Raw genomic sequence first — 21289 nt, forward strand, 5'->3', positions numbered from 1 at the left:
TGAATGTTTATTATAAGAAAAATCAGGAGGAAGATACTAGCAAGAATAAAGAAAATAAAAATCCTATCACTTAGAGATCATCACTGTTAACATTTCAATGTGTAATTATCCATATTCTTTTTCTGCATGCATTTATAGTGCATAAAATAACATGGCTATTTTATGACCTATTTTCTAATAAAAATACATGAATGTATTTCCATGTCAGTAACTATATATCTACTTTACTTTTAATGGCTGCTAGCATGGTGCTTTATGAATAGACAATTATTTATTTTGCTCTTTATTATTAAATGTTTAGATGGCCTCCTTCCACTTTGTAAAATTTAATTAATTAATTAATTTTTTGCTGTTACAAACTACCCTGGAGCAAGCATTTTTTTATTAATGTACATTTTAAGCATTTAAAAATTCTTTCCTCATGATATATCTTTACAGTAACTAGTTAAAAATTCATGATTACTAAGAATTAAATATCCACAAATTAAAATAATCATTGTATACAATTTTTCACCCATCAGACGGGCAGAGACTTTTTAAAATGATATTGTCCAGTGTTGGTGCGGTTGTAAGAAACCAGGCCGTCTCACTTGCTTTTGGTGAGAGTGTGAATTGAGAGAATCTTTTTTGAAGGCAACTTGGAAATATGTATCGTGAGCAGCTGCCCTGGGTTTTAATTTTTACAGATGTTTCGTGAGAAAACCTGATTTTTCCAAGATCTTATTGGAATGGAATCACATTTTATATATATATATGTGTTGTAATCCTAACATAAAAGAATTTTCTTAGAGACATTCCAAATAATGAATCCAGGTGCTCTGAAATTTTCCTGAAGTGTGCTTTTAAGCATTTAAAATTCTTTTGGCACCTATATAAATCACCCTTGCCTTGGGGCTCTATTCAAAACAAAACTAAGATTTTATTATTGCTGTAGGGTGGTAGGTTAGGATGGAGAGAAATCTGCTTCTCTTTTACTCTGGACTTTCCCAAACAGGTAAAATCTTTAAACCCTTTCCTGACACTTCTTGCCTTGAAACATTGTATTTCTGTACTTTAATTGCCTATGTTGATGCTGTGACTCCAGGATCTGGATGTGGCGGGTGGAGTCTGGAAGTCCAGAGAGGAACTTGTCCGTGCTCTGGTTGTTGCACAGAGTCCATTGGACAGTTAATGTTGCCCACTTGCTTTTTGGTACAGGTGGCACACGGGCTCTTGGGGACCCTGCTCAGCTACCTGTGGTGTTGGAATCCAGACCCGAGAAGTGTACTGCCTGCACCCTGGGGAATCCCCCTCCCCTCCTGAGGAATGCCAAGATGAGAAGCCCCATGCCTTACAAGCATGCAATCAGTTTGATTGCCCTCCTAGCTGGCATATTGAAGAATGGCAGCAGGTATGGCAGACTGGTGACTCCACGGCCGCCAGGCTGATGATTGTAAGAGCCCTGCATTGCACTAAGTTGAAGAGGGCCAAGCCCGTTGACTCACCTCCTTCTGTCTTCTCAGTGTTCCAGGACCTGTGGTGGGGGAACTCAGAATCGCAGGGTCACCTGTCAGCAGCTGTTAACGGATGGCAGCTTTCTGAGTCTCTCAGATGAATTGTGTCAAGGACCCAAGGCATCTTCTCATAAGTCCTGTGCCAGAACAGACTGTCCTCCGTATCTAACTGTGGGAGACTGGTCAAAGGTAAGGGCCATTGCAAATTTTACAGTCCCTTCTTTTCTGCTCCTCCCTTTTTTCAGCCTTTCAATATTTCCTCCCTGAGATGAGAGCTGGGGCTAGTTTGAGGTGAGTGGAATGTCTAGGGTGCAAAATTTCAGGAGGCACTTACTCACTCTCTGGGTTGTGTAAGTGCCCTGGTCCAGACCTACACATAATGATCCGTTTTCAGTTTTTCCTCAATATTACTTAAACTGTACTCAACACGTTTCTCCTAAACCAAATCCCGTTACTTCTTTCTTTTGGAAGAACCAAAGTCATTGTATCCCAGGATTAACTCAAAATCGGTTTGGTTCTTCTCTGCCTTAGGTCTCCTTATATAGAATTATTTATTAAACCCTGACATTTCCACTTTCTGAAAATTTTCCACACCTTTACTTCCTCTGCATTCCGTTGATACCATTGCTGATTTTACCATTTACCCTCTCAAGTTCACGTTAATTGCAATAAGCAGAATTCCAAACTATCATTTTAGTGCTGGCAGGACTTAATATAGTCTAGTAGCAATGCCTCATTTTTCAGGTGGGGACAATTAAACCCAAATAGCTGAAATAAGCTGCAAGGTAGGAGCAGAATCCACGACTTTTAACCTTATTCCAAGGGTTCTCTCTTTGATATTACACTGCCCACCAGATTCCCGGCCTCTGTACCACTCTCGCATCTCCACACCATCTAACACCTCAAAGTATTCCCATCACTGCGTCTATCAAGTCACCTCCTAAAGGTCGGAAAAATCAACTTTCAGTTTCCCAGAATACCTTGCAGGGCTTTCCTTGAACTGATGGGACTCATATTCCGGCCCCCTTTATTCTTATTCCAGCTCTTTCTTCCAGTCTTGCTGCATCCTTACTGTCTGTAGGCTGAGGTTTTAGCAAACATTCTGAAGCAGGTAGTTGAGGTCCCTAATGAGGGTCCTCTAATCTCCAGTCACTGCCCCAAATGTATATCTTCTGGGAGCAGAGGGGCAATCTAACCTTAGAAATAATCTCAAGAAATAAGAAAGGGCAGTAACTGACATTTATGAACTTCCCTGAGTCCTAAATTCAGTGATGGTACGGTTGCAACCTATTGTATGATACTACTCCCATCTCATCCTACGACGGCCCTGGGAGCAGATGTATCCATTTCTGTAGATGAGAAAACAGAGGTACATTCAGACTGAAGTCGCCTTCCCAAGGGTAGAGCTAGGATTCAAACCTGAGTTTGTGTGACCCAAGTTTAGTATAAACTGTGTACACTCATGTCTCTCATGCAAGAACAAGAGCTTTTGAGCCAAACAGACCCATGATGGAACCTACAAGCTTTAATGCCTGCAAGTGACCTCGTTCCATATCCTTAACCTGTGTGAGCCTCCATTTTCCTTTCTTTTAACACAATGGTTGTTCTGAGGATAACATGAGATATTAGGTATGGAAACACCTAACAGAGTGGACCCTTCCCATCCCCCTGAGCATCCTTCTGGCATAGGTTGGATTGACAGTACTTTTATCTGCATGTTCTACAGTTTTATATTTTTCCTGTTTTAACTGTCTAGCTCACTTAAGTGCTAGTATGTATAAACTGTCTTAACTGACAAGCCACAAGTCATGGTCCTCATCCAGGTCACTGAGGGTCTACCTAAATGTTTCCCCAAACCCTCATTAAATGCTTCCGGTTACTGTCTCCCTAAGGTTAGGGGCAGAACTTCAGGGAGGGGATAGCCACACACTTGTGGAGAGAAGTCTTGGCATCGTGAATGCTTGGTCACCTTACTACACTCAGTGTGACACAGGGACCAGCCAAATGGGCATCTTTTTAGAAGCTGGGAACTTGTTAGAGATGAGGATCTCAAGTCCCACCCTGACCTAAGGAGTCAGAATCTGCATTTGAACAAGATCCCCAGGTGTTGTCAGGCACATTACCATTTGAGAAGCATTTCCCTACCTGCCCCTCATTCTTGGGAGGGTTGCTTAGCCCTTCAGTGTGTCCAAAGTAGGGATGGCTCTGGGAAATAACTTCTTTGAGCAAGTGCTGCCCTAACCCAAGAGGAAGAGGCAGGAAAAGGGAAAGACAAGGCGTGAGCGGAGGTGGTGGGCACCTTGTTTCTGGAGGCAGCCCGGGAGCACCTAGAATCCCTGCCGTGCTCTAAAATACCACACCCTCCTCATCTCTTTTCTTATTTCCTCTGAGAAAAGAGAGGCCTTCACAGTTCCATCCTACCTCCTGAACAAACTCTTCTCACTGGCCTTTTAGAGGAGAGGCTGGGGCTGACATCCTTGCTTTCCTCCCCTGTCCATTCCCTCTGTGAATAACGGAATTTGTAGTTGCTGGGTATGTTTCACTAAATTAACACCCTTTACCACGTATACTCAGGCTTGCCTTGTGTCTTTGCTCTTGTTGTTACCCTCAAATCCTGGGCCCAGCTCTAAGCTTCCCTCCTCTGTGAAGTCTTCCACTCCCTAAAATCATACAGCATTTCCCAGCTTTAACTCATAATGACCCCAGGGCTTTTTTTTATTGCGTTTTAATGGGGAGCTACTTCCTGAGCATCCACATGGTCTTCTCATCTGGCCTATAGTGTCCTTGAGGCCAGTGGCCATGAGATTGCTGACAGGTCCTTGGGCCCTATAGACCTCTGAGCAGGTAAATACTCTTCCTCAAGAGCCTTTGCAAAGACAGGGGAAATGCAAAATGGTGTTGAAGTAGTGAGCTGTAGTAAAGCTCAGGCCAGCTAACAGAGGACAGGAAAATCATTCACTGGAAGAGATTCTGCTGGAAGAAAGAAGAGGAGACAGAAGAGGTTAGGCACGTGAGCTGGGCTGGACCTGAGGCAGATCAGTTTCCTAGGCAACCATTCACCAAGGCGAGAGCAAGCCTGTGCACACTCCAAGAGGTCAGCCCAAGCACAGTCAAGACATCTTCCTGCTCCTAGCCAAGGCCACATCTCCAGGACACCTGCATCTGGGAGGAGGAGCAGGTGTGCCCAGGTGCACAGGAAGGCAGAGCCAGCGTTCAGACTTGGGTCCGGTTAGGCCCACGTGTCGCCCAGCAGTTTCTGTTTCCTACGGAATTCAGCTCTTCTCTTGATGGTTGAAATTTTCTCTCATTTCTGCGTTGCTTTGTTTTGGCAGAGACTCTGATGCCAAATTGCCACCGTCCCTAAAGCTTTTTGCCAGGCTCGTCCCTCTGGCACGGGATGGCTCATTCCAGGGCAGCCGTCCATCTTGTGGTTCTGGATGAGGCCCTTCCACATTGGAACTGGCCACTACCCCTGAACCCAGAAAGACTGAAAAGCCACACCAGAATTTCCGCTTTTCGCCGAGCCAGGGCTCTCAGGCTGCAGCTGGAATACTCCTCTCCCTGACACTAGCTCTATTCATGGCATGTTTGGGCTTTGTTCATTCATTGGCTCATTCCTTTTCCTTGATTTCCTTAGATCTGAACCCAGTTTTAGGCAGAAAGAAACCTTCAATTCTTACACTGCTTTTCTAGTTACCAAAAAGGAGCATTGGCTTCCCTGGTGGTACAGTGGTTGAGAATCTGCCTGCCAATTCAGGGGACACAGGTTCGAGCCCTGGTCCAGGAAGATCCCACATGCCGCAAGGCAGCTAAACCCGTGCACCACAACTACTGAGCCTGTGCTCTAGGGCCTGCGAGCCACAACTACCGAGCCTGTGTGCCACAATTGCTGAAGCCCACACACCTGGAGCCCGTGCTCCACAAAAGGAGAAGCCACCGCAATGAGAAGCCCGTGCACTGCAACCTTTGAAGAGTAGCCCCTGCTCGCTGCAACTAGAGAGAAAGCCCGCGTGCAGCAACGAAGACCCAACGCAGCCAAAAATAAATAAATTACATAAATAAATAAATTTGAAAAAAAAAAAAAGGAGCATCGACACTTATATGGGGCAGTCTTCCCTAAAGGTGGATTTCTGCAATCCACGTACCCCTTGTGGACTGTTTTGTGACCCTATTCCTTTGACTGAAATCCAGTAGCCTCTCCTCATTCTTTGTTCTCTCTACTTTGATGGAGCATTTGGCCATTTTGTCCACTTTCATCATTCTCCTTCAGGGTGTTTCTTGGTTTTATTTATTTTTCCTACTTACCTGACTGCATCTTTTGTATTGGTTTGCCTTCTTCCAAATTTCCAAAAAGCTCAGTATTTGACCTTTTGATTTTTATCACTGCATTTTTCCTCCATCGATGATTCTGTGGTGGGACTTCTTCTCTGACATCTATAGGTGACTCTATGTCTCCAGGAACAGTTTCTGACTTTCTCTTCAGTACCTGTCCTTAGCTCCCCAAGTAGGATATATCCTCATTATGGGAAGGCAAAGGGACACCCTCTTCATTCCCAACCAGCTCCCCCACCTACTTCCTGTCCTCAGTGCACCAGCATCTTTCCAACACTTCTGATCATCTCTGACTTTGCCTCCTGTATTCAGTTACCTGAATTCAGTTAGTTGAATACCTGCCAACTCTTCAATTCTTGAAATATGTCCATATGCTAAGTAAAAAGGGAAAGATCTCTATACATGAGACATTTTACAAAGTACAGCTCAAGATATGTCCAGGACACATGGATTTCCAAATATGGCTTTCCAGTTTTCAATAGATTTATTAATTATGACTCAGGAAGGCAGTAGTGTGTTGGAGCCAGTTCATACTAGCTTTCGAGAACCAATTGTGATCTCTTCCTACCTTGTATTCAATGACATTTGGACGACAGCTTGAAATCAGCCCTGATGGGAATATTTACACCATAGAAATTGGCAAATGTTACAATCAGGACCCTCTTTTCCATGAACCTGTTGTGAAACATTTACTAGCACACAACTGCATGAAAGGGGTATTCACACACACACACACACACACACAATCTTATCAACAAGACAGTTTCAGCTTATTGATAAGACAGGTACTTAGGATAGAAATGCTCTTACTTGTTGACTGAAATAAATAGACTTGTAGAAGCTTCTTCTAAATTGAGTATGCCTGTTGCCACAGCTCAGCATCTTCACAGTCATTTACTGAGCACTGCTATGATTGATTACTCCAGGTACCAGGAATCTGAGACAATCAAGAATACAGTCTTCAATGAGCTCACAGTTGAATGAGGCAGACCGATGAAAAAAATTGTATATAAAGTCCAATAAAGTTGTCCCATCTACAGAAATAAGTGAAAATTGAGGGGAAACATCTGAGTCTGCCTGAGTCCCAGGAAAGTGTTGTAGAAAATGCAGCTTTAGAGTTTGGTCTAAAGGATGAGACCCGATTAGAGTCCCGAGAAAAGAAAACCGAAACAATGTAACAGAACAAAACTATAAATAAAAGATTCCAAGCACCACACTGAAAGGGCACACCATATACCTGGGAAAATTGACCCAGAATAGTCAATATCAAGACATACTCTACTAAAGACACTGGATATTAAAGATTAAAGAATAATGTGTTAGTGTTTCTAGGCAAAAGGACCAAGTCACTTACTAGGGAAAGAAAATCAGGTTAGCATCAGACTTTGCAACAATACCACTTCATAGTAGAAAACAATGGAGCAACATCTTTAATGTACTAAAAGAGGAAATGTGAACCAAGGATTTTCTGTCCTGCCCAACTGATCTTCAAGTTTGAAGGTTGCAGACAAATAGTTCCAAAGTTACAAGAACTCAGGGTATGTTGTTCCCATGAGCTCTTCCAGAGGAATCTACCATATTTCTATGGAATAAATCATAGAAGCTTTGGCATAAAGTTGCTGTTTTGTGAGTCATAATTAATGGCACTGGTCCTGTCATCTCTGCTGTCTCAGCTGTGAACCTTCTCTAATGGCACGCTAACCTTGAACTTAGCAGATGCAAGGTCACGTAAGACCTCCATCCAGAAGAGGGGTTTACAGATGGTCTTCCCATTCATAATGGGGAGAAAAAGTCAAATACTGATCATGAGAAATGGCTTATGAGTGGTGATTGGCAATTATGTAACTAGTGTTTTTATATTATATGGAAAACTCCTAGATGATGATTTGACGTGTTAAAAAAATACATCATAAGTTGCTAAATGGTAATTTTAAATTATTTGTTCAAAAGCTTACAAAAAGCTTCCCTCTGTACTGAAAAACTATTAATAATTTGGGCTTTCTGTTAAAGAGGACAATAAAGGCATTTAAAAAAATTCCATTCCCCTCTGTGAAACCCAACAAAAAACCCACAAAGAGAATGAAAGAGCGGGAACATCCTGTCTTTAATGAACAATGAAATGGCCACAAGCCCAAACTATCAATTTTGAGACACACCTGCCAAAGACCGTAAAATCTGGACCAAAATGAGAGAGGGAAGGCTGAGGGCTGACAAAGATTTCCTCAGGCACGAGCAGGATATAGATTTCCCTAGGAGTAAGTGTGATGGTCCTGAAAGGCCTACTCAACGGTTCTTTGATTACAGACACTAGATGGGGGACCATGCGCTGACCCTGAAAACACCGTGATTGTCCCTGCAGAGCCATGGGGGAGATGGAGCTGCAGGAGAAGCCACATGTTTAGGCTTCCCAGCCAAGGAAGGCTGCAGAAATGGAGTGGTGTGAAGGAAGAAGGGCAGCAATTGCTGGATGATTAGACAGTGAACGAGTTACTTAAGAGGCTGTTCCCTGAGTCACACCGACCCTTCCAATGCCAAAATCTGAAGAGATATATGGGCAAAGGAAATAAAAATTTGGTGACAGACTGTTGAAGACAGCAAACTTATGGAAATGCCCTAGCTCGTTCCCCAAACCCGTGGTGTTCACAAACAGCCAGCTGCATTTAAAAAGTTCCGGCATAAAAACTATGCATCAAAACTGGGGGAAAAAAATTGAAGGGGAAGAAAGAAGTTAAGGTGTGGGGAAAGGAACAGGAAGCAAGAGTCACATGAACAGCATAGTATCACAAAGGTATTACCCAGAGAAAACTTCTGAAAAATAGGCTCCATATTCCCAAGAAATTATAGTCATGATGTCTGCGGGGAAAGTGGCTTTAAAATGAGGTTTGAGTTCAGAAAGAGATTATGAGTCAACAGAAGGAGATGAAAAGACAACTTGGAATAGTCAGGGAAAAAAAAGTGAAAAGAAGAACTTTAGACAGCAGACGTAAAAGTTACTTTACAAGCAACAAAAAGTAATTAAAACGACTGGAAACAGAGCGCTATGGTATACAAGCTGGAATAACTCATATAAAATGATATGAAAAAGAGTAAGGTGTAAAATTGGTTTTCAGAGGCAATGATGGATATGGAAAGGCAGAGAGAGGAGATTAGACATAAGTGTAATTGGTATTTGTGAGAAGAACAAAACAAATGAAACAGAAAAATATTCAGAGATAATTAAGGGGAATTAGTTTCCTTTAATAAAAGCTTTAATTTGCAAGTCATAATGGTATACCACGTGCCACTAAAGTATGACCCACTAAGACATAGCCTGCTTAGGTGCTGAACTTCATTGGTAAAGAAAGGAGCCAAAGGCCTCTGAGCATAAAAGGCAAACAAATAAACAACAAAAATTCCCTGCTTGGCCTCCTACACCTTCACAGTAGCATTAGATGCAAGAAGACAGTGAAGCAGTGTCTGCACAATTCAAAAGGAAAGGAAGTATGACCCAAGTATTTTCTCTTCATCTTGTTTGTTCTTCATGTGGAAAGGCAAGAGAGGCAGTCAGAGCATACGTACCCATAAGCCCGTCTTGAAAAACTTGCAGGGCCATGATGAAGCACCAAGATGACTAAAAATAAAAAATCCAGGAAGGCACAGATGCTGGTGAAAAAAGATGGAAGATGAATCGTAAATTCACTTAAGCACAGAATTAAGAGTAATCAACCAGCAATTGCATCTCAGAACAGAACGTAAATATCAGAAAATCTTGACGTTAGCTAAATAATTTAACAAAAACAAATTGAATGTTTGCAGAGGAGAGATGGGTGAGAGGAAATGTAAATGTGCTTACCAAATACTCTCGTTAAGTCAAAATATGTCAGTAAAAATAACTACCCAAACCTCTTGTTGGTTTCTTTCATCTTCTTTCTTACCTTTGGAGAGTTCTTTTGGGAATTAATCACTTAATAGTGGAAAAAAATCCGCCATTCAGCAACTCTTTTAATCTTATTTTAGTTAATTTTTTTCTAATATACCTAATAAAATTGCTAAAATTTTAAATTAAAATTGCATGTACACATGTAATTATGACTACCAAATATCAATGTTATAGACACAGTGATTATCAAATACTAATGTTCTTTTACATAGAGCAGTTTGGGTGTTTTTTAAAATGAAAACTTTCCTTTTATACTTTTCTCCTCCTTGAATTCTTGATCATGGGTGTATGTCATTTTTTAATTTTAATTTTTTTATTGAACTATAATTGACATATAATATTATATTCGTTTCAGGTGTACAACATAGTGATTCAATGTTTGTATACGTTATGAAAAGATCACCACAATAATTCTAGTCACCATACAAAGTTAATACCATATTATTGTCTATATTATGTAATTTTTTAAAAAGCAAAGTCATCCTACTATATTAATAAATAGCTAAAAAATAAATTAAAATAAATTAGATTAGACATCTAGAAAATAAATTAGACATCAATTACAAGACCATAAAACCGCATGACCATAAATTACTAGAAATTAGTTACTATCTCAGAAAGAAAGAAGATAGTAAGGAGGAAGGAAGGAAGGAAGGGAGGGAAGAAGGGAAGAGAGAAAAGAAAAGGCAGAGGGGAGGGGAGGGGAGTGATGGGGAGTGGTAGGGTGAGGGACAATCTCCATCTCCTAAAAGATGTTCAAGCCTAGGAAATGCTTACTTATTGGTGCACCCATACATAACACCCCTCCTGTTTCACCGTAGGAGACGTCGCTGTTGCTGCGGGGGATGTGTCTGCTCACACTCCGTTTGACTCTGTCGCCCAATTCTCATTACAGTGTTCTGTCAGTTGTGGTGTTGGAACCCAGCGGAGACAGCAGGTATGCCAAAGGCTGACGGCCAAAGGCCGGCGTGTCCCCCTCAGTGAGACCGTGTGCAGGCATCTTCCTGGGCCCCCTCTTGTGAGATCTTGCCGAATGCCTGTGTGCAGGAGTAAGTATGGAAAGTCCGTGCTTCACCAGATATGCCGATTCTGTTCCTCTCCCCAAGTGGCTTCATCTTCCATAGAGCAACACGTTTCTAATCTGTAGGTAAAGCAAATAAAGCAGAATTCAGGATTGTTAGAAGCGGCAAATGGTATAATATTGAAGACCAAGATACAGCTCTAAGAAAAGTCAGTTTGAAGAAATATCCACCTGCTTAACAAATGCATCCTGTGTATATACATACATATACGTACATATATGTATGTACGTATATGTATGTATATATACTACTAAATTTACCAGCAACTTTCCTGAAGAAACTTACCAAGTAAGAAAAACGATAGTAACTTTAAAAAATGTCATAGCATTCATGGCATTTATTGAGCACTTACTCTGTGGAGTTCCTTGCAGGCATTATTGCACTGTCTTATTTAGTCCCCAGCAACATTGTGAGCCAGGTATTATCCCCATTGAGAGATGAGGAATCCAAGATGTAGAGAAGGTCCAAGATTTGACCAAGGATCTGTAGCTGCCAGTTGGGCCTCTTGGACTCTTTGACCACAAATCTGTCTGATTCCTGAGGCCACACTCTTAGCCACCTCTCTGTGGTGATTCATAGACAACATTAATTTTTTTTTCCTGGGAATTCTTTGAGAACAAGTTTTCAAAATCTTGAGATTCCAAAAATTCAAGATCCCAAGTTTTATCGTATCCTGGAATTCAAGAATGTCTGTGGCGTGTGGCGCAGTGTCATGCTTCAAGCTGCTTACCTATCTGATTTTTATTAATTGTGGATGGTTGCATAGCAATGTGGCTGGACCGTAAACTGTCTTAGAGGAGAGTGAAATTAAATTCTGGCAGCTTCCTCTAAAATAATAACAGAATAACATGTGGGAATACATCGTGGTTATTAGGGCATGCAATGTGGTAGAAGATGAAATTGTAAATTATGGCATGTGGTAGAAAGCAGAGTAAAAGGATAAGTTTTAGGGAGAAAAAAAAGCAGGAAAAAAAGACAGTCATATTTCCCCTTGACCCTATCTCATTCTCTGGCTTGCCAACATGTAGGTCATGGAAGCAGACAAGAGACAGGATTGCATGCTCCCAGCACAGACAAGTCACCCCGAGCTGGGCCTCCACTTCAGCCGTAGCCTGGCCTGATGCCATCACCTTGGATCAATGGCCCTGGCTTGCATAAATTTGGCTTCTCCCTCTGCACGCTCCTATGGCATCCTCTTCCCCCCACCACCGTATCAGAGCCGAGGGATGAGCTTGGCACAGACCCATCCTCCCTACCCCTCCTGCCTCTGCACCATTTTCCCTCTGTCATCACACACTAAGCGTGTACACCGCCCTCGTCCCACCTTCAAATGCATTGTGTGCCGACCTCCAGCATCCTTTCTACCTTTCGCCAGGACACCCCACCACCAGGTCCGTTCTTCCTCTCCAACATCTGCCAACACATAGGACAGCCAGCATCCAGGCGGATGACTTTCTCACACCCTGACAGCCCAATTTCCCAACATGGTCAGTTTCACTGACAGCCATCCCCTTGGCAGGGTGACACCATAGACTTCCTCGTTTCTTGGTACTTAAATAGCTTCCTGCTCTTCTACTGTTCCCCACCTGGCCTCTGCTTATTTAGTTAATGCTTCACTGTGACCTCTGGTTCTTCCTTCCCTGTTGTCCCCAAACTTCCTGCTCTTGCACTAGAAACCACTCCTATTGGCTGGCCTTTCCTCATCACTCACTTAACCAATTCTAGAGTCAGATCACTATACCCTTCCTTAACCCACTACCTCAATCACCCTGCTCATCTTCAACTCTGGTGGGTTACCTTTTAGGTGATCTTTTTTTACTGTGTCATCATTTTTAACTTTAACTACAACCATGTATATAAATGATAACACACAGGATAAGTTGAGAGAACAAGGGGATGTAAAGGAATTAATGATTTTATCTTGTATCACAGATCAGATAACAGCTGAGTAGGGCTCCTATTTCACAGAGTTGACTGTTTCAGATAATAAAGCATGGTAATTTATCACATCCACATGATTTTAAAACCTAAGAAACCTCTTTTATATTTTAATCAAAATAACACAAAGAACAAACATTATACAGAGATCGGTTTGCATGCATATTTAACAAATGTGCATACATAATATTTTTAACAGTGTACAAATCAATGCATTTCACCATGTCAATTCAAGCAGAATTCCATCTTTCTAGATATAAACGGAACATCTCTTGTCATACATACTTTCTGACCTACCACTTCAGATCACACGCAGGCTTAGGTACTTTGTGAAATCTCCTTTAAAAGAATCCATAATGTCATGTCTCAAAGCAATTAGGATGACATCACCTTTTAGGTGATTTTTATTTGCTTGTTTTTTAGTTCCCTGACCTGAGCTACTGGGATTTGCTGAAGAAAATAATATCACCATCCTGATTAGACATACTTCATATTCATGCTATCTGATTTACCTGGGCAATAATGTGTGGGTGTTTTTCCTATTCCTAAGAATTCCCAAGAAATTCATCATAGCAGCTATTTCGTAACCACTCTACTGGCCCCAAGTTCCCATTTCTCTGTGGATAAACTCATCTTTTATTCCACTATTCTGACTGTCTTCTCTCCTTCATGTCACATCCACCCCCTTTGCTCACCAGACTGGGAAAGGATGGTCTTCTTTATAGGCCTAATCCCTCAGTTATGGAAGAGGTGTGAAGACAAGAAAGATCAAGCCCAACTATGCTGTGATCTTTATTCCCTTTCAAGGCTCCACTTCTAGAAATGTGTCCTAATCAGTGCCTTGAGTTTAAGTAAAACCCATCCTCTATGGAGGAGAGAATCTTCTTGCTCCTCATTTTGACCCTTTTAATAATGTGCAGTGGGGTGGAGGGCGGGGGGGTGGTGGGGGGAGGCAAGATGTCTTGAGCTCCCCCTAGAGGCCAGCGGTGCACCATACAGTCCAGTTATACCCCCTGCCTGCTTCTCCCCAGACCTTCCCTGCATTCTCCCACCTCCAGCTTTTACCCCTTGCTTATAGTCTTCCCTCCGCCATATCTAGCAACTGACATTCTTCCCATTCTTGAAGGACCGGTACAAACCCTACCTTCCCCAGTAATCTTTCTCAGTTGCACTTAATCTCTGAAAAGTAATATGACATTGTGGTTAAGCCAACTTGGGTTCAAATCTCATTTCTATCAGTATCTCATCATGTGACATTGGGCAGGTTATTTAATCTCTCTGAGTCTCAGTTTTTCATCTATAAAATGGGAATAGTAGTTGTACCTACCTCATGGAATTGTTTTGAGAATTAATGCCTAGAAAGTGCTTAGAAACAGTGCCGGACACATACTATAGGCTCAAAAGTATTAGTTATTTTTAATGTCATTACCACTTTCCTCTAATTCCTATTATAGCTTTAAGATAGGATAAAATGTAACAGAGTAACTAGTATTGTGTCTTCTGGCTTACTAGGGTATAAGTTTATATGGGGTAGCTAGACAGTAGCTCTGGACAGTTTTTCCGTGTAGGCCCCCAAAGCACTTATCATAATGAGTTGTACCCAAAGACATGCTTTTCAAATATGTCAGGCTTGGATCATCCTCAGATTGCTATTAAAAGCCTGCCTGTCTTGGCTTCCAATCAGGCATCTAAAGAAAACAAAAGATAATAGGAATACAGTGTTTGAGTTTAGACTTTTTTCAATTACGGCTCCTGGTTTTAAAGGTTCCCAAGCTTTGGTGAAGAATTCTTATTTTTCACCCAAGTACTGACATCAAAATAGTTGGAGGACTTCCCTGGCGGTCCGGTGGTAAGACTCCACGCGTCCACTGCAGGGGGCGTGGGTTCGATCCCTGGTCGGAGAACTAAGATCCCACATGCCACATGGTGCGGCCAAAAAAAAATTTTTTTTGAGGGAAGGGAGGCACCCAGGTGTGTACTATATGATGAAAATGTCAAGAAACATATGCCTCATCCCCTTCCCAGGTTATCTCAAACCCACTCGCTTCTCTCCAGCTCTTGGTCTTCCTCCTTGTACCAGCCCAGCGTCTGCCTCTTCAGCTCTCATTATAGAGAGCTTCTACTCTTCCTCTATGCCTTCTCAGATTCCAGTAACACCCACCCCTGCCTGCCTGACATAGCTGTAGCCCTTGGAAACCCAGACAGGCACAGGGCTACCTCGCCAGCACCCCTCTTGGGCTTGTGTCACCTCCTGCAGCATCCAACAGCATACATTTATTTTATCTTTTGCTCATTCATTTGTTATTCATTCAATAAACAGTTAAGAGTTTTCTCTTACTGTTTACTTTTACTTACTGTTTACTCTTGTTTACATGTACCAGACACTATGTTGTGCCCTAAGGACAGAGATGATCTCTCTGCCTGGGCATATATTGTTTTCAGTGTCAGAGGATAGCATTTCCTTATTAATTCTTTCAGGAATCATTCATCAAGTGCTACTGTGTTTTAGATGTTATGATACAAAATGAAAAGGATCCCTTCTCTTGTTTCTAAGAACTCATAGTCTAGTGGGAGAGAGACATATATAAACAAATAAGGAGAATAAAGTGCCAATGATATCATAAAAGGATGCAGAAGTGCTCACTGCTGCTGGGGGATGTGAGGAAGAGTTTCAAAAAGGAGGAAGCTTTGAGCAGAATTCTGAAAGCTGTGTCCATTCATCAGACCCACACGGGACACAGGAGAATCTGGGAAAAGAGAACAGTGTCGGCAAAGGTGGGGTATGACAAATGGAGTGGTATGTTTGGGGAAACTGCCGGCAATTCCATAGAATTAGAACTGAGGTTGAAGGTGGGTTATGGTGAAAGGGGAAGCTTGAGAGGTGAGCTGTAGAGCATCTTGAACCCCATAATGAGGAGTTTAGATTTTATCAAAGAAGGAGTGACATAGTCAGATTTTATTTTGGTTTATTTACTCAGACAGCTGTCTAGATATATTTTTTACATTGATTTTTATTGGAGTATAGTTACTTTACAATGTTGTGTTCATTTCTACTGTACAGCAAAGTGAATCAGCTATACGCATACATATATCTCATCTTTTTTGGATTTCCTTCCCATTTAGGTCACCACAGAGCATTGAGTAGAGTTCCCTGTGCTATACAGCAGGTTCTTATTATATCTGTTTTATACATAGTAGTGTATATGGGTCAGTCCCAGTTTCTCAATTCATCGCAGCCTCCCTTCCCCCACTGGTATCCACACGTTTGTTCTCTACGTCTGTGTCTCTGCTTTGCAAATAAGTTCGTCTGTATCATTTTTCTAGATTCCACGTATAAGCGATATTATACGATATTTGTTTTTCTCTTTCTGACTTACTTCACTCTGTATGGCACTCTCTAAGTCCATCCACGTCTCTGCAGCTGGCACAATTTCGTTCCTTTTATGGCTGAGTAATATTCCATTGTATATATGTACCACATCTTCCTTATCCATTCTTCTGTTGATGGACGTTTAGGTTGCTTCCATGTCCTGGCTATTGTCAATAGTGCTTCATATACGGATATATTGGAAAAACATGAGAGTGCAGGCAGGGAGTCTAGTCAAGGGGATATGACGATCTCTAGGTGAGAGAGTGCGAGGATAGAAGCAGTGAGGCTACATTCTAACAATGTTTCAGATGTCCCATCTAAGTACCTGATGGCTGGCTGGAGTTGGGAGCGAAAAGGACAGTGGTGTGCTTTTCAGTGTTTAACAAGCAGCTCTGGGGCAAGGTGGGTGGCGAGGAGGGAGAGGTTGCTGTCATTTGTTACCTTTGCTGATTTCTGTGGTGTAGATACTCCCGTCATGGCTGGTTTCTGGCTACCGACGTGGCATCATTGAATGCAGAGTTGGGAATGGATAGTAACAGTGTCACCGACCTGTGAGTCTGTGAGAGGAAGGGCCAGCATGCCAGTGGACAGGGAAAAATCGAGATGACTCTAGAATCTGCCTTGAGGAGGTTGGTAGAAGATGAAGCCATTAACTTAGGGCATATAGGAAGAGGAGGACTATTGGGATGGGTTAGGGAGGCAGAGATAAAGTGTTTAGGTTACAATATTTTAAACTTGAAGTAGCAGGAAGAGATTTCCAGTCAGCAGTGGACTATTAGGGCTTGCGCTCTAGAGAAAGGTCTAGGTTAGACAGATCAACTTGGGAGGCATCAACCTAGAGTTGTTAGTTACAACTCCAAGATCATCCAAAGAAAAGTTTAGAGCAAGAAGAGAAAGGGAGGAAGTGGCCAGGCACTGACACCTGAGGGGTGGTAGCAACAGCCAGCAGCGTGCTGGCAACGAACAGTGGTGGGAAAGGACCAGAAGAAGGGTTTAAAAAAATGGTGGGGAGGCGAGACTTTTCCATGAACTGAGTGATTACGGGCGCCATGTGTCCTAGAAGGGTCAAGTACGAATACTGAAGGGAGACCTTGTATTTGCCACTAGGGGACCATCGGTGGCCTTTCCCTGAGAGCGTTTAGTGTGGTGCTGTGAGCAGAAGCTCATCTACCCTCGGTTGAAAAGTGCATGAGAACCAAGTGTGGAAGCCGTTCTTTCAGCCTGATGAGACACTTACTGTGTAATCTTCATGGGGCTTCACAGCCCATTTAACCAGTCCCGCCTATAGCATCCCTTGTAGCCTCCTCTCAGCTACCTGTGTTTCTACCCTAAAGAGAATCTGAAAAAAAGCTGCCCGGGTTCTTGATAGAGCTCCAAAGGGGCTTGTGAGATCCTCCATGCCAGTGGGAGCAATGGGAGTCAGCACCAACCAAGCAGCCCCATCCAGGGCTGGATTCTGATGGGCCTGGGTTCCACAGGGTAATAGGAAGGCTTAGAGGCTGCTTTGCAGCCAAAGCCCATTCGGGAGTGGCAGGAGTCAAGTGATGGTGAGACCAAGTGTAAACATCCAGCGCAGATGGCTTGGGGCAGAAACCTGGCATGGCACCAAGACTTAGCGTCGTGGCAGGGACACAACTGGAATTAGGCCGGACACGAACAGGCAAAGAGCAGAGGCAATTGCGATAAACAAGCCTCGGGCATCAGAGCTGGCCTTTACTGGGTAGGGCAGGCAGACACTGAGGCCAGAAGGAGGACCTCCAGAAGAAAGATCTTTTCGTTTTCTAGAAACGCCAAAAGATGTGGCATTTCTCCTATTCAGCACAGTGGGAGAGTGGAGGGATGGGTTGGTACCCTCGCACTGCCCGCAGGCCCTCCAGGAGGATGCCATCGCTGCCTGGCCACTCTCTATCTCATCAGGCTTGTCCAGTGTGGCAGTTTGGGGGCATATCCAGATGCAGGAGGAGGCAGTCACCCGAAACCAGACCAGTTTCTTGCCCAAGAACTGTGTCTGATGAGGCCACGCTCCAGGCACTGCTCCAAAGGAACTCACTGGAGTCCCAAGAGAGGAATTGGCCCACGCCGTGGGACCTGGCAGCCTGGCAGAGCCTGATCCCAGATCCCTCCCCAGGCATACCTGCTAACTGAACTGCTGCATACCCAGCGTGAGTAATTGCTAAACAGGCCTGGTTGGGAATGGAGCTGGGGCCACAGGGCCTGCCTTCCAACAGATGGGCACGCAGCCAGAGGGAGCCTCTGAGCTGCTTGTGTGGCTCAGCCAGCCATGGGCAGGCCCTTTACCAAGGCTGAACACTGCCTGTCACCTGCAGACTCCCCAGCCTGCTTTTGAAGGAGTCAGGTCCCATCTACTTTAAGCCCCAAGCTCAGCTGAGGGACGTCTGGCCACCAGTGGGCCTGAATGTAATTAGAACCCTTCTCCATGGTAATTAGAAACCATCTCCATGGCAATTAGAACCCATCTCCGCACAAGATGCTGGGTGGGCTTATACCAGCCTCAGATCATCTCCAGCCTGAAGCATCGAGCCAGGCATGTGCTGCATTCCCCATGTGGGCTTCTGCACCTTCCCAGTAAGAGCAGGAACGTTCAAGCTATGGCATCATCTGTAGCAGCCCTCAGAGTCTGTCTCCACACATCTCTCTCAGTTGCATGAGTTCAAAAGTCTGACTTTGACCCAGCTTAAACTCTGATTTTGAAGAACAAGTTTCAAAGCCATCCACATGCACATTTATCTTTCCCATTGTCCGCCACTGAGGGATCAATGACCAGACAGGGTGTTCAACTGAATCCTTTTAAATGGTAATAAAAAGAGATCTTTATAGTGCATATAAACACATATATGTAGATATTATGGATATGTATGTGTATAGACATACATACATGCCGTGCATTGTGACAACAATAGGCCACTGATAAGTTAAGTGTTCATAAAATGCAACCAGATAAGTAAATTAGAAACCAGTGAGTAATAAAAAAGGAAAACAAACAAGGCTAATATAGGATTATGTCTTGAATTTTGCACTTCTGTTATGTGTGGGCACAAATTTAGCTCTAAACTTGAAAACATAACTATCTTGGGAAAGGCAACCTGGTCGATTACACGGTTCAGTGTTTATTGGGTAGGAAATGGACTAATTACTCAGAGGAAAGTATAAGAGTTCCTGATGGTGAGACCACAAAGAAATCCTCCTACCTCCTCCTTACAGAGGACACTGCTAGTTATAAAGACTTTGGCAGGGTTTGCACAGAAAACACAGATGCTCTTTCTGATTTTCCCTTCCCTCTTCACCAGTAGTATCCCATCAGATTGCCTTTGAGTTAATGCAGCGGGACGCTTTGGGGCAGTGGTTCTCAACCTTTGCTGCCCATCTCAGTCACCTGGGGAGCTTTTTCAAAGTCTGATGCCCAGGCTGTTCCCCATAAGTCAGAATTTCTGGAGGTGGGACCCAGGGTATTGAGATTAAAAAACAATAATAGCAGGTGTTTCGAATGCACAGCAAAGTTTGAGAGCCACTGCCTATAGTCAGAGTTGATATTGAAACTCTACACACCAGAGTTGTAACTGGTTGTTAAAGTAGGGAAATACTTCCCAAATGGTTAGTAAGTAGTCTCTGCCTGAACCCCACGACTGTCTCCCAGCTGCTGGGACCCTCCTGCCGGGAGCTGTCTGACCTCCTCATAGTGTACCAATGTTGGGAGAGGGGACACTGCAAAGACCTGGTCCACTGCTACAGCCGCCATCTGCTCTGGTTGACTGCACCCTCGCCATGCAGATTGTTAAGTATTTGGCATAGCACCTCTGCCTGTAATAATAGATGAATCGTAAATTTACCAGGAATCCTCCTTCTGCTTTTGATCACTGTTGAACAGCAGTAAGTCCAAAACTCTGTATTGCCAACCGAAAGAAAACCTGTATGCTTTAACTGGCTGAGGGGAGCTTGACAGCCTCTGTGAAGGGTCTGCGTCCCACTAGGGAAAGGTGTATTCATGACAGGCCACCCGGCTCCACTTAGAGATGAGCCGAGGGGAGCATTCACAGGCAGAACCGTGGACAAGGGGCCTGGCCTATTAATTGCATCTCTGTGGAATTTGCATGCAAACTCATTATGCCTGTCCCTCACTTAGAACATTCTCTAGCACAACCCTGTTGTTATGCACGCAACCCTGTTGCCTTTCTGAACGTACGGGCACCACCACACCCCGGCAGGCAGGCAGACCCTAAAGGGATCATGAGCCACCCGAGAGGAGTCCAGGAGTTATTCTGGCAAACCAGGGTACTGGTGAACACACTCTAGCTCGTGCCCAGGGCCTGAGAAGTCCATCTACGCGGAGTCTCAATCTGGTTCTCCTCCCAGCGTATCCCTGCCAGTGCTACAACCAGGAGGAGCCCTAACCGGGGTCCTCCAAGGTTCTGATTCCCACCCTCCGCCCCCACCCCGTCTCATGACCTGAATTCCACAGTGCCATTTCTGTGGATGCAGTCTCTCTTCTGTCACTTCCACCTTCCAGGCCCTCTAGCCCACGCTCCACCATCTGCCCATAGACCTAAGTACATCTTCAAAGAGGAATCCGTCTCCCACCTGCATCAAGCCTCCCTACTCGCTTCAGAATCACCCTAGGACGCATTGAGGCCTTCCTTCCCGCAGGTGGACAGAGGGAGAGAGCCACTGCTCTTGGGGGATGGGATCTGAGGAGTGTCCTCTTTGGCCTTAGCCCATTAACTGCAGCCAATGCCCAGGAACAAGCAAGAGTCGCCGACCCTTGATCCGTCTCAGCTCGCCCTGTTGTTTGCTGGCTGGACCTGCCTTTGTCCGCTGACAATAGTCGTATATGAGAGCTTTTAAGTGCCCGCTAATGTGCTGTGGACTTGATATAAATGCTCTAACCTGTCACATTCCTCTGACGAAGCTGCTAACATTACCCACATTTTATGAGTGAGGAAACTGAGGCTCAGAGAGATTAAATGACTTGTGCAAATGGCAGTGCTAAGATTCAAACTCAGATTCATCTGGCTTCCAAGTGCCTGTCCTACCTTTTCTTCTTTGATCACTCGCTTCTTTAGGCCCCCATGCTGGTTTAACTGACCCGCTTGGGTTATCTGCTGCAGTTGGCCAGCTTCATCCTCCTTTTCAGATCCTT

General features: G+C 43.7%; 1 protein-coding gene and 1 long non-coding RNA gene across 9 annotated transcripts in view; one reads left to right on the forward strand and one right to left on the reverse strand.

Annotated features, from left to right (window-relative positions):
- The window catches only part of LOC309654607, a 535162-nt gene extending 524519 nt beyond the window's left edge, over nucleotides 1-10643 (reverse strand). Inside the window, exons 1-2 of the long non-coding RNA XR_014260330.1 lie at nucleotides 10522-10643; nucleotides 5488-9467 (exon numbers count right to left, since the gene is read on the reverse strand). This is a non-coding gene — a long non-coding RNA (uncharacterized lncRNA). The remainder of the gene's footprint in view (nucleotides 1-5487; nucleotides 9468-10521) is intronic.
- LOC309654491 (endophilin-A3) overlaps nucleotides 1-21289 on the forward strand; it is a 661335-nt gene that overhangs the window by 562812 nt on the left and 77234 nt on the right. For all 8 annotated transcript variants that reach the window (XR_014260293.1, XM_082448506.1, XM_082448508.1 and 5 more), the window contains 3 exons: nucleotides 1198-1390; nucleotides 1503-1682; nucleotides 10640-10793. Coding sequence is in view for 7 of the 8 variants with exons in the window: in XM_082448506.1 (XP_082304632.1) it covers nucleotides 1198-1390; nucleotides 1503-1682; nucleotides 10640-10793 (527 nt within the window). In the remaining variant the exon portion in view is untranslated. The remainder of the gene's footprint in view (nucleotides 1-1197; nucleotides 1391-1502; nucleotides 1683-10639; nucleotides 10794-21289) is intronic.

Source organism: Balaenoptera physalus, assembly GCF_965194825.1.
Source record: "Balaenoptera physalus genome assembly, chromosome: 2".
In the NCBI taxonomy this organism is placed as follows: domain Eukaryota; kingdom Metazoa; phylum Chordata; class Mammalia; order Artiodactyla; family Balaenopteridae; genus Balaenoptera; species Balaenoptera physalus.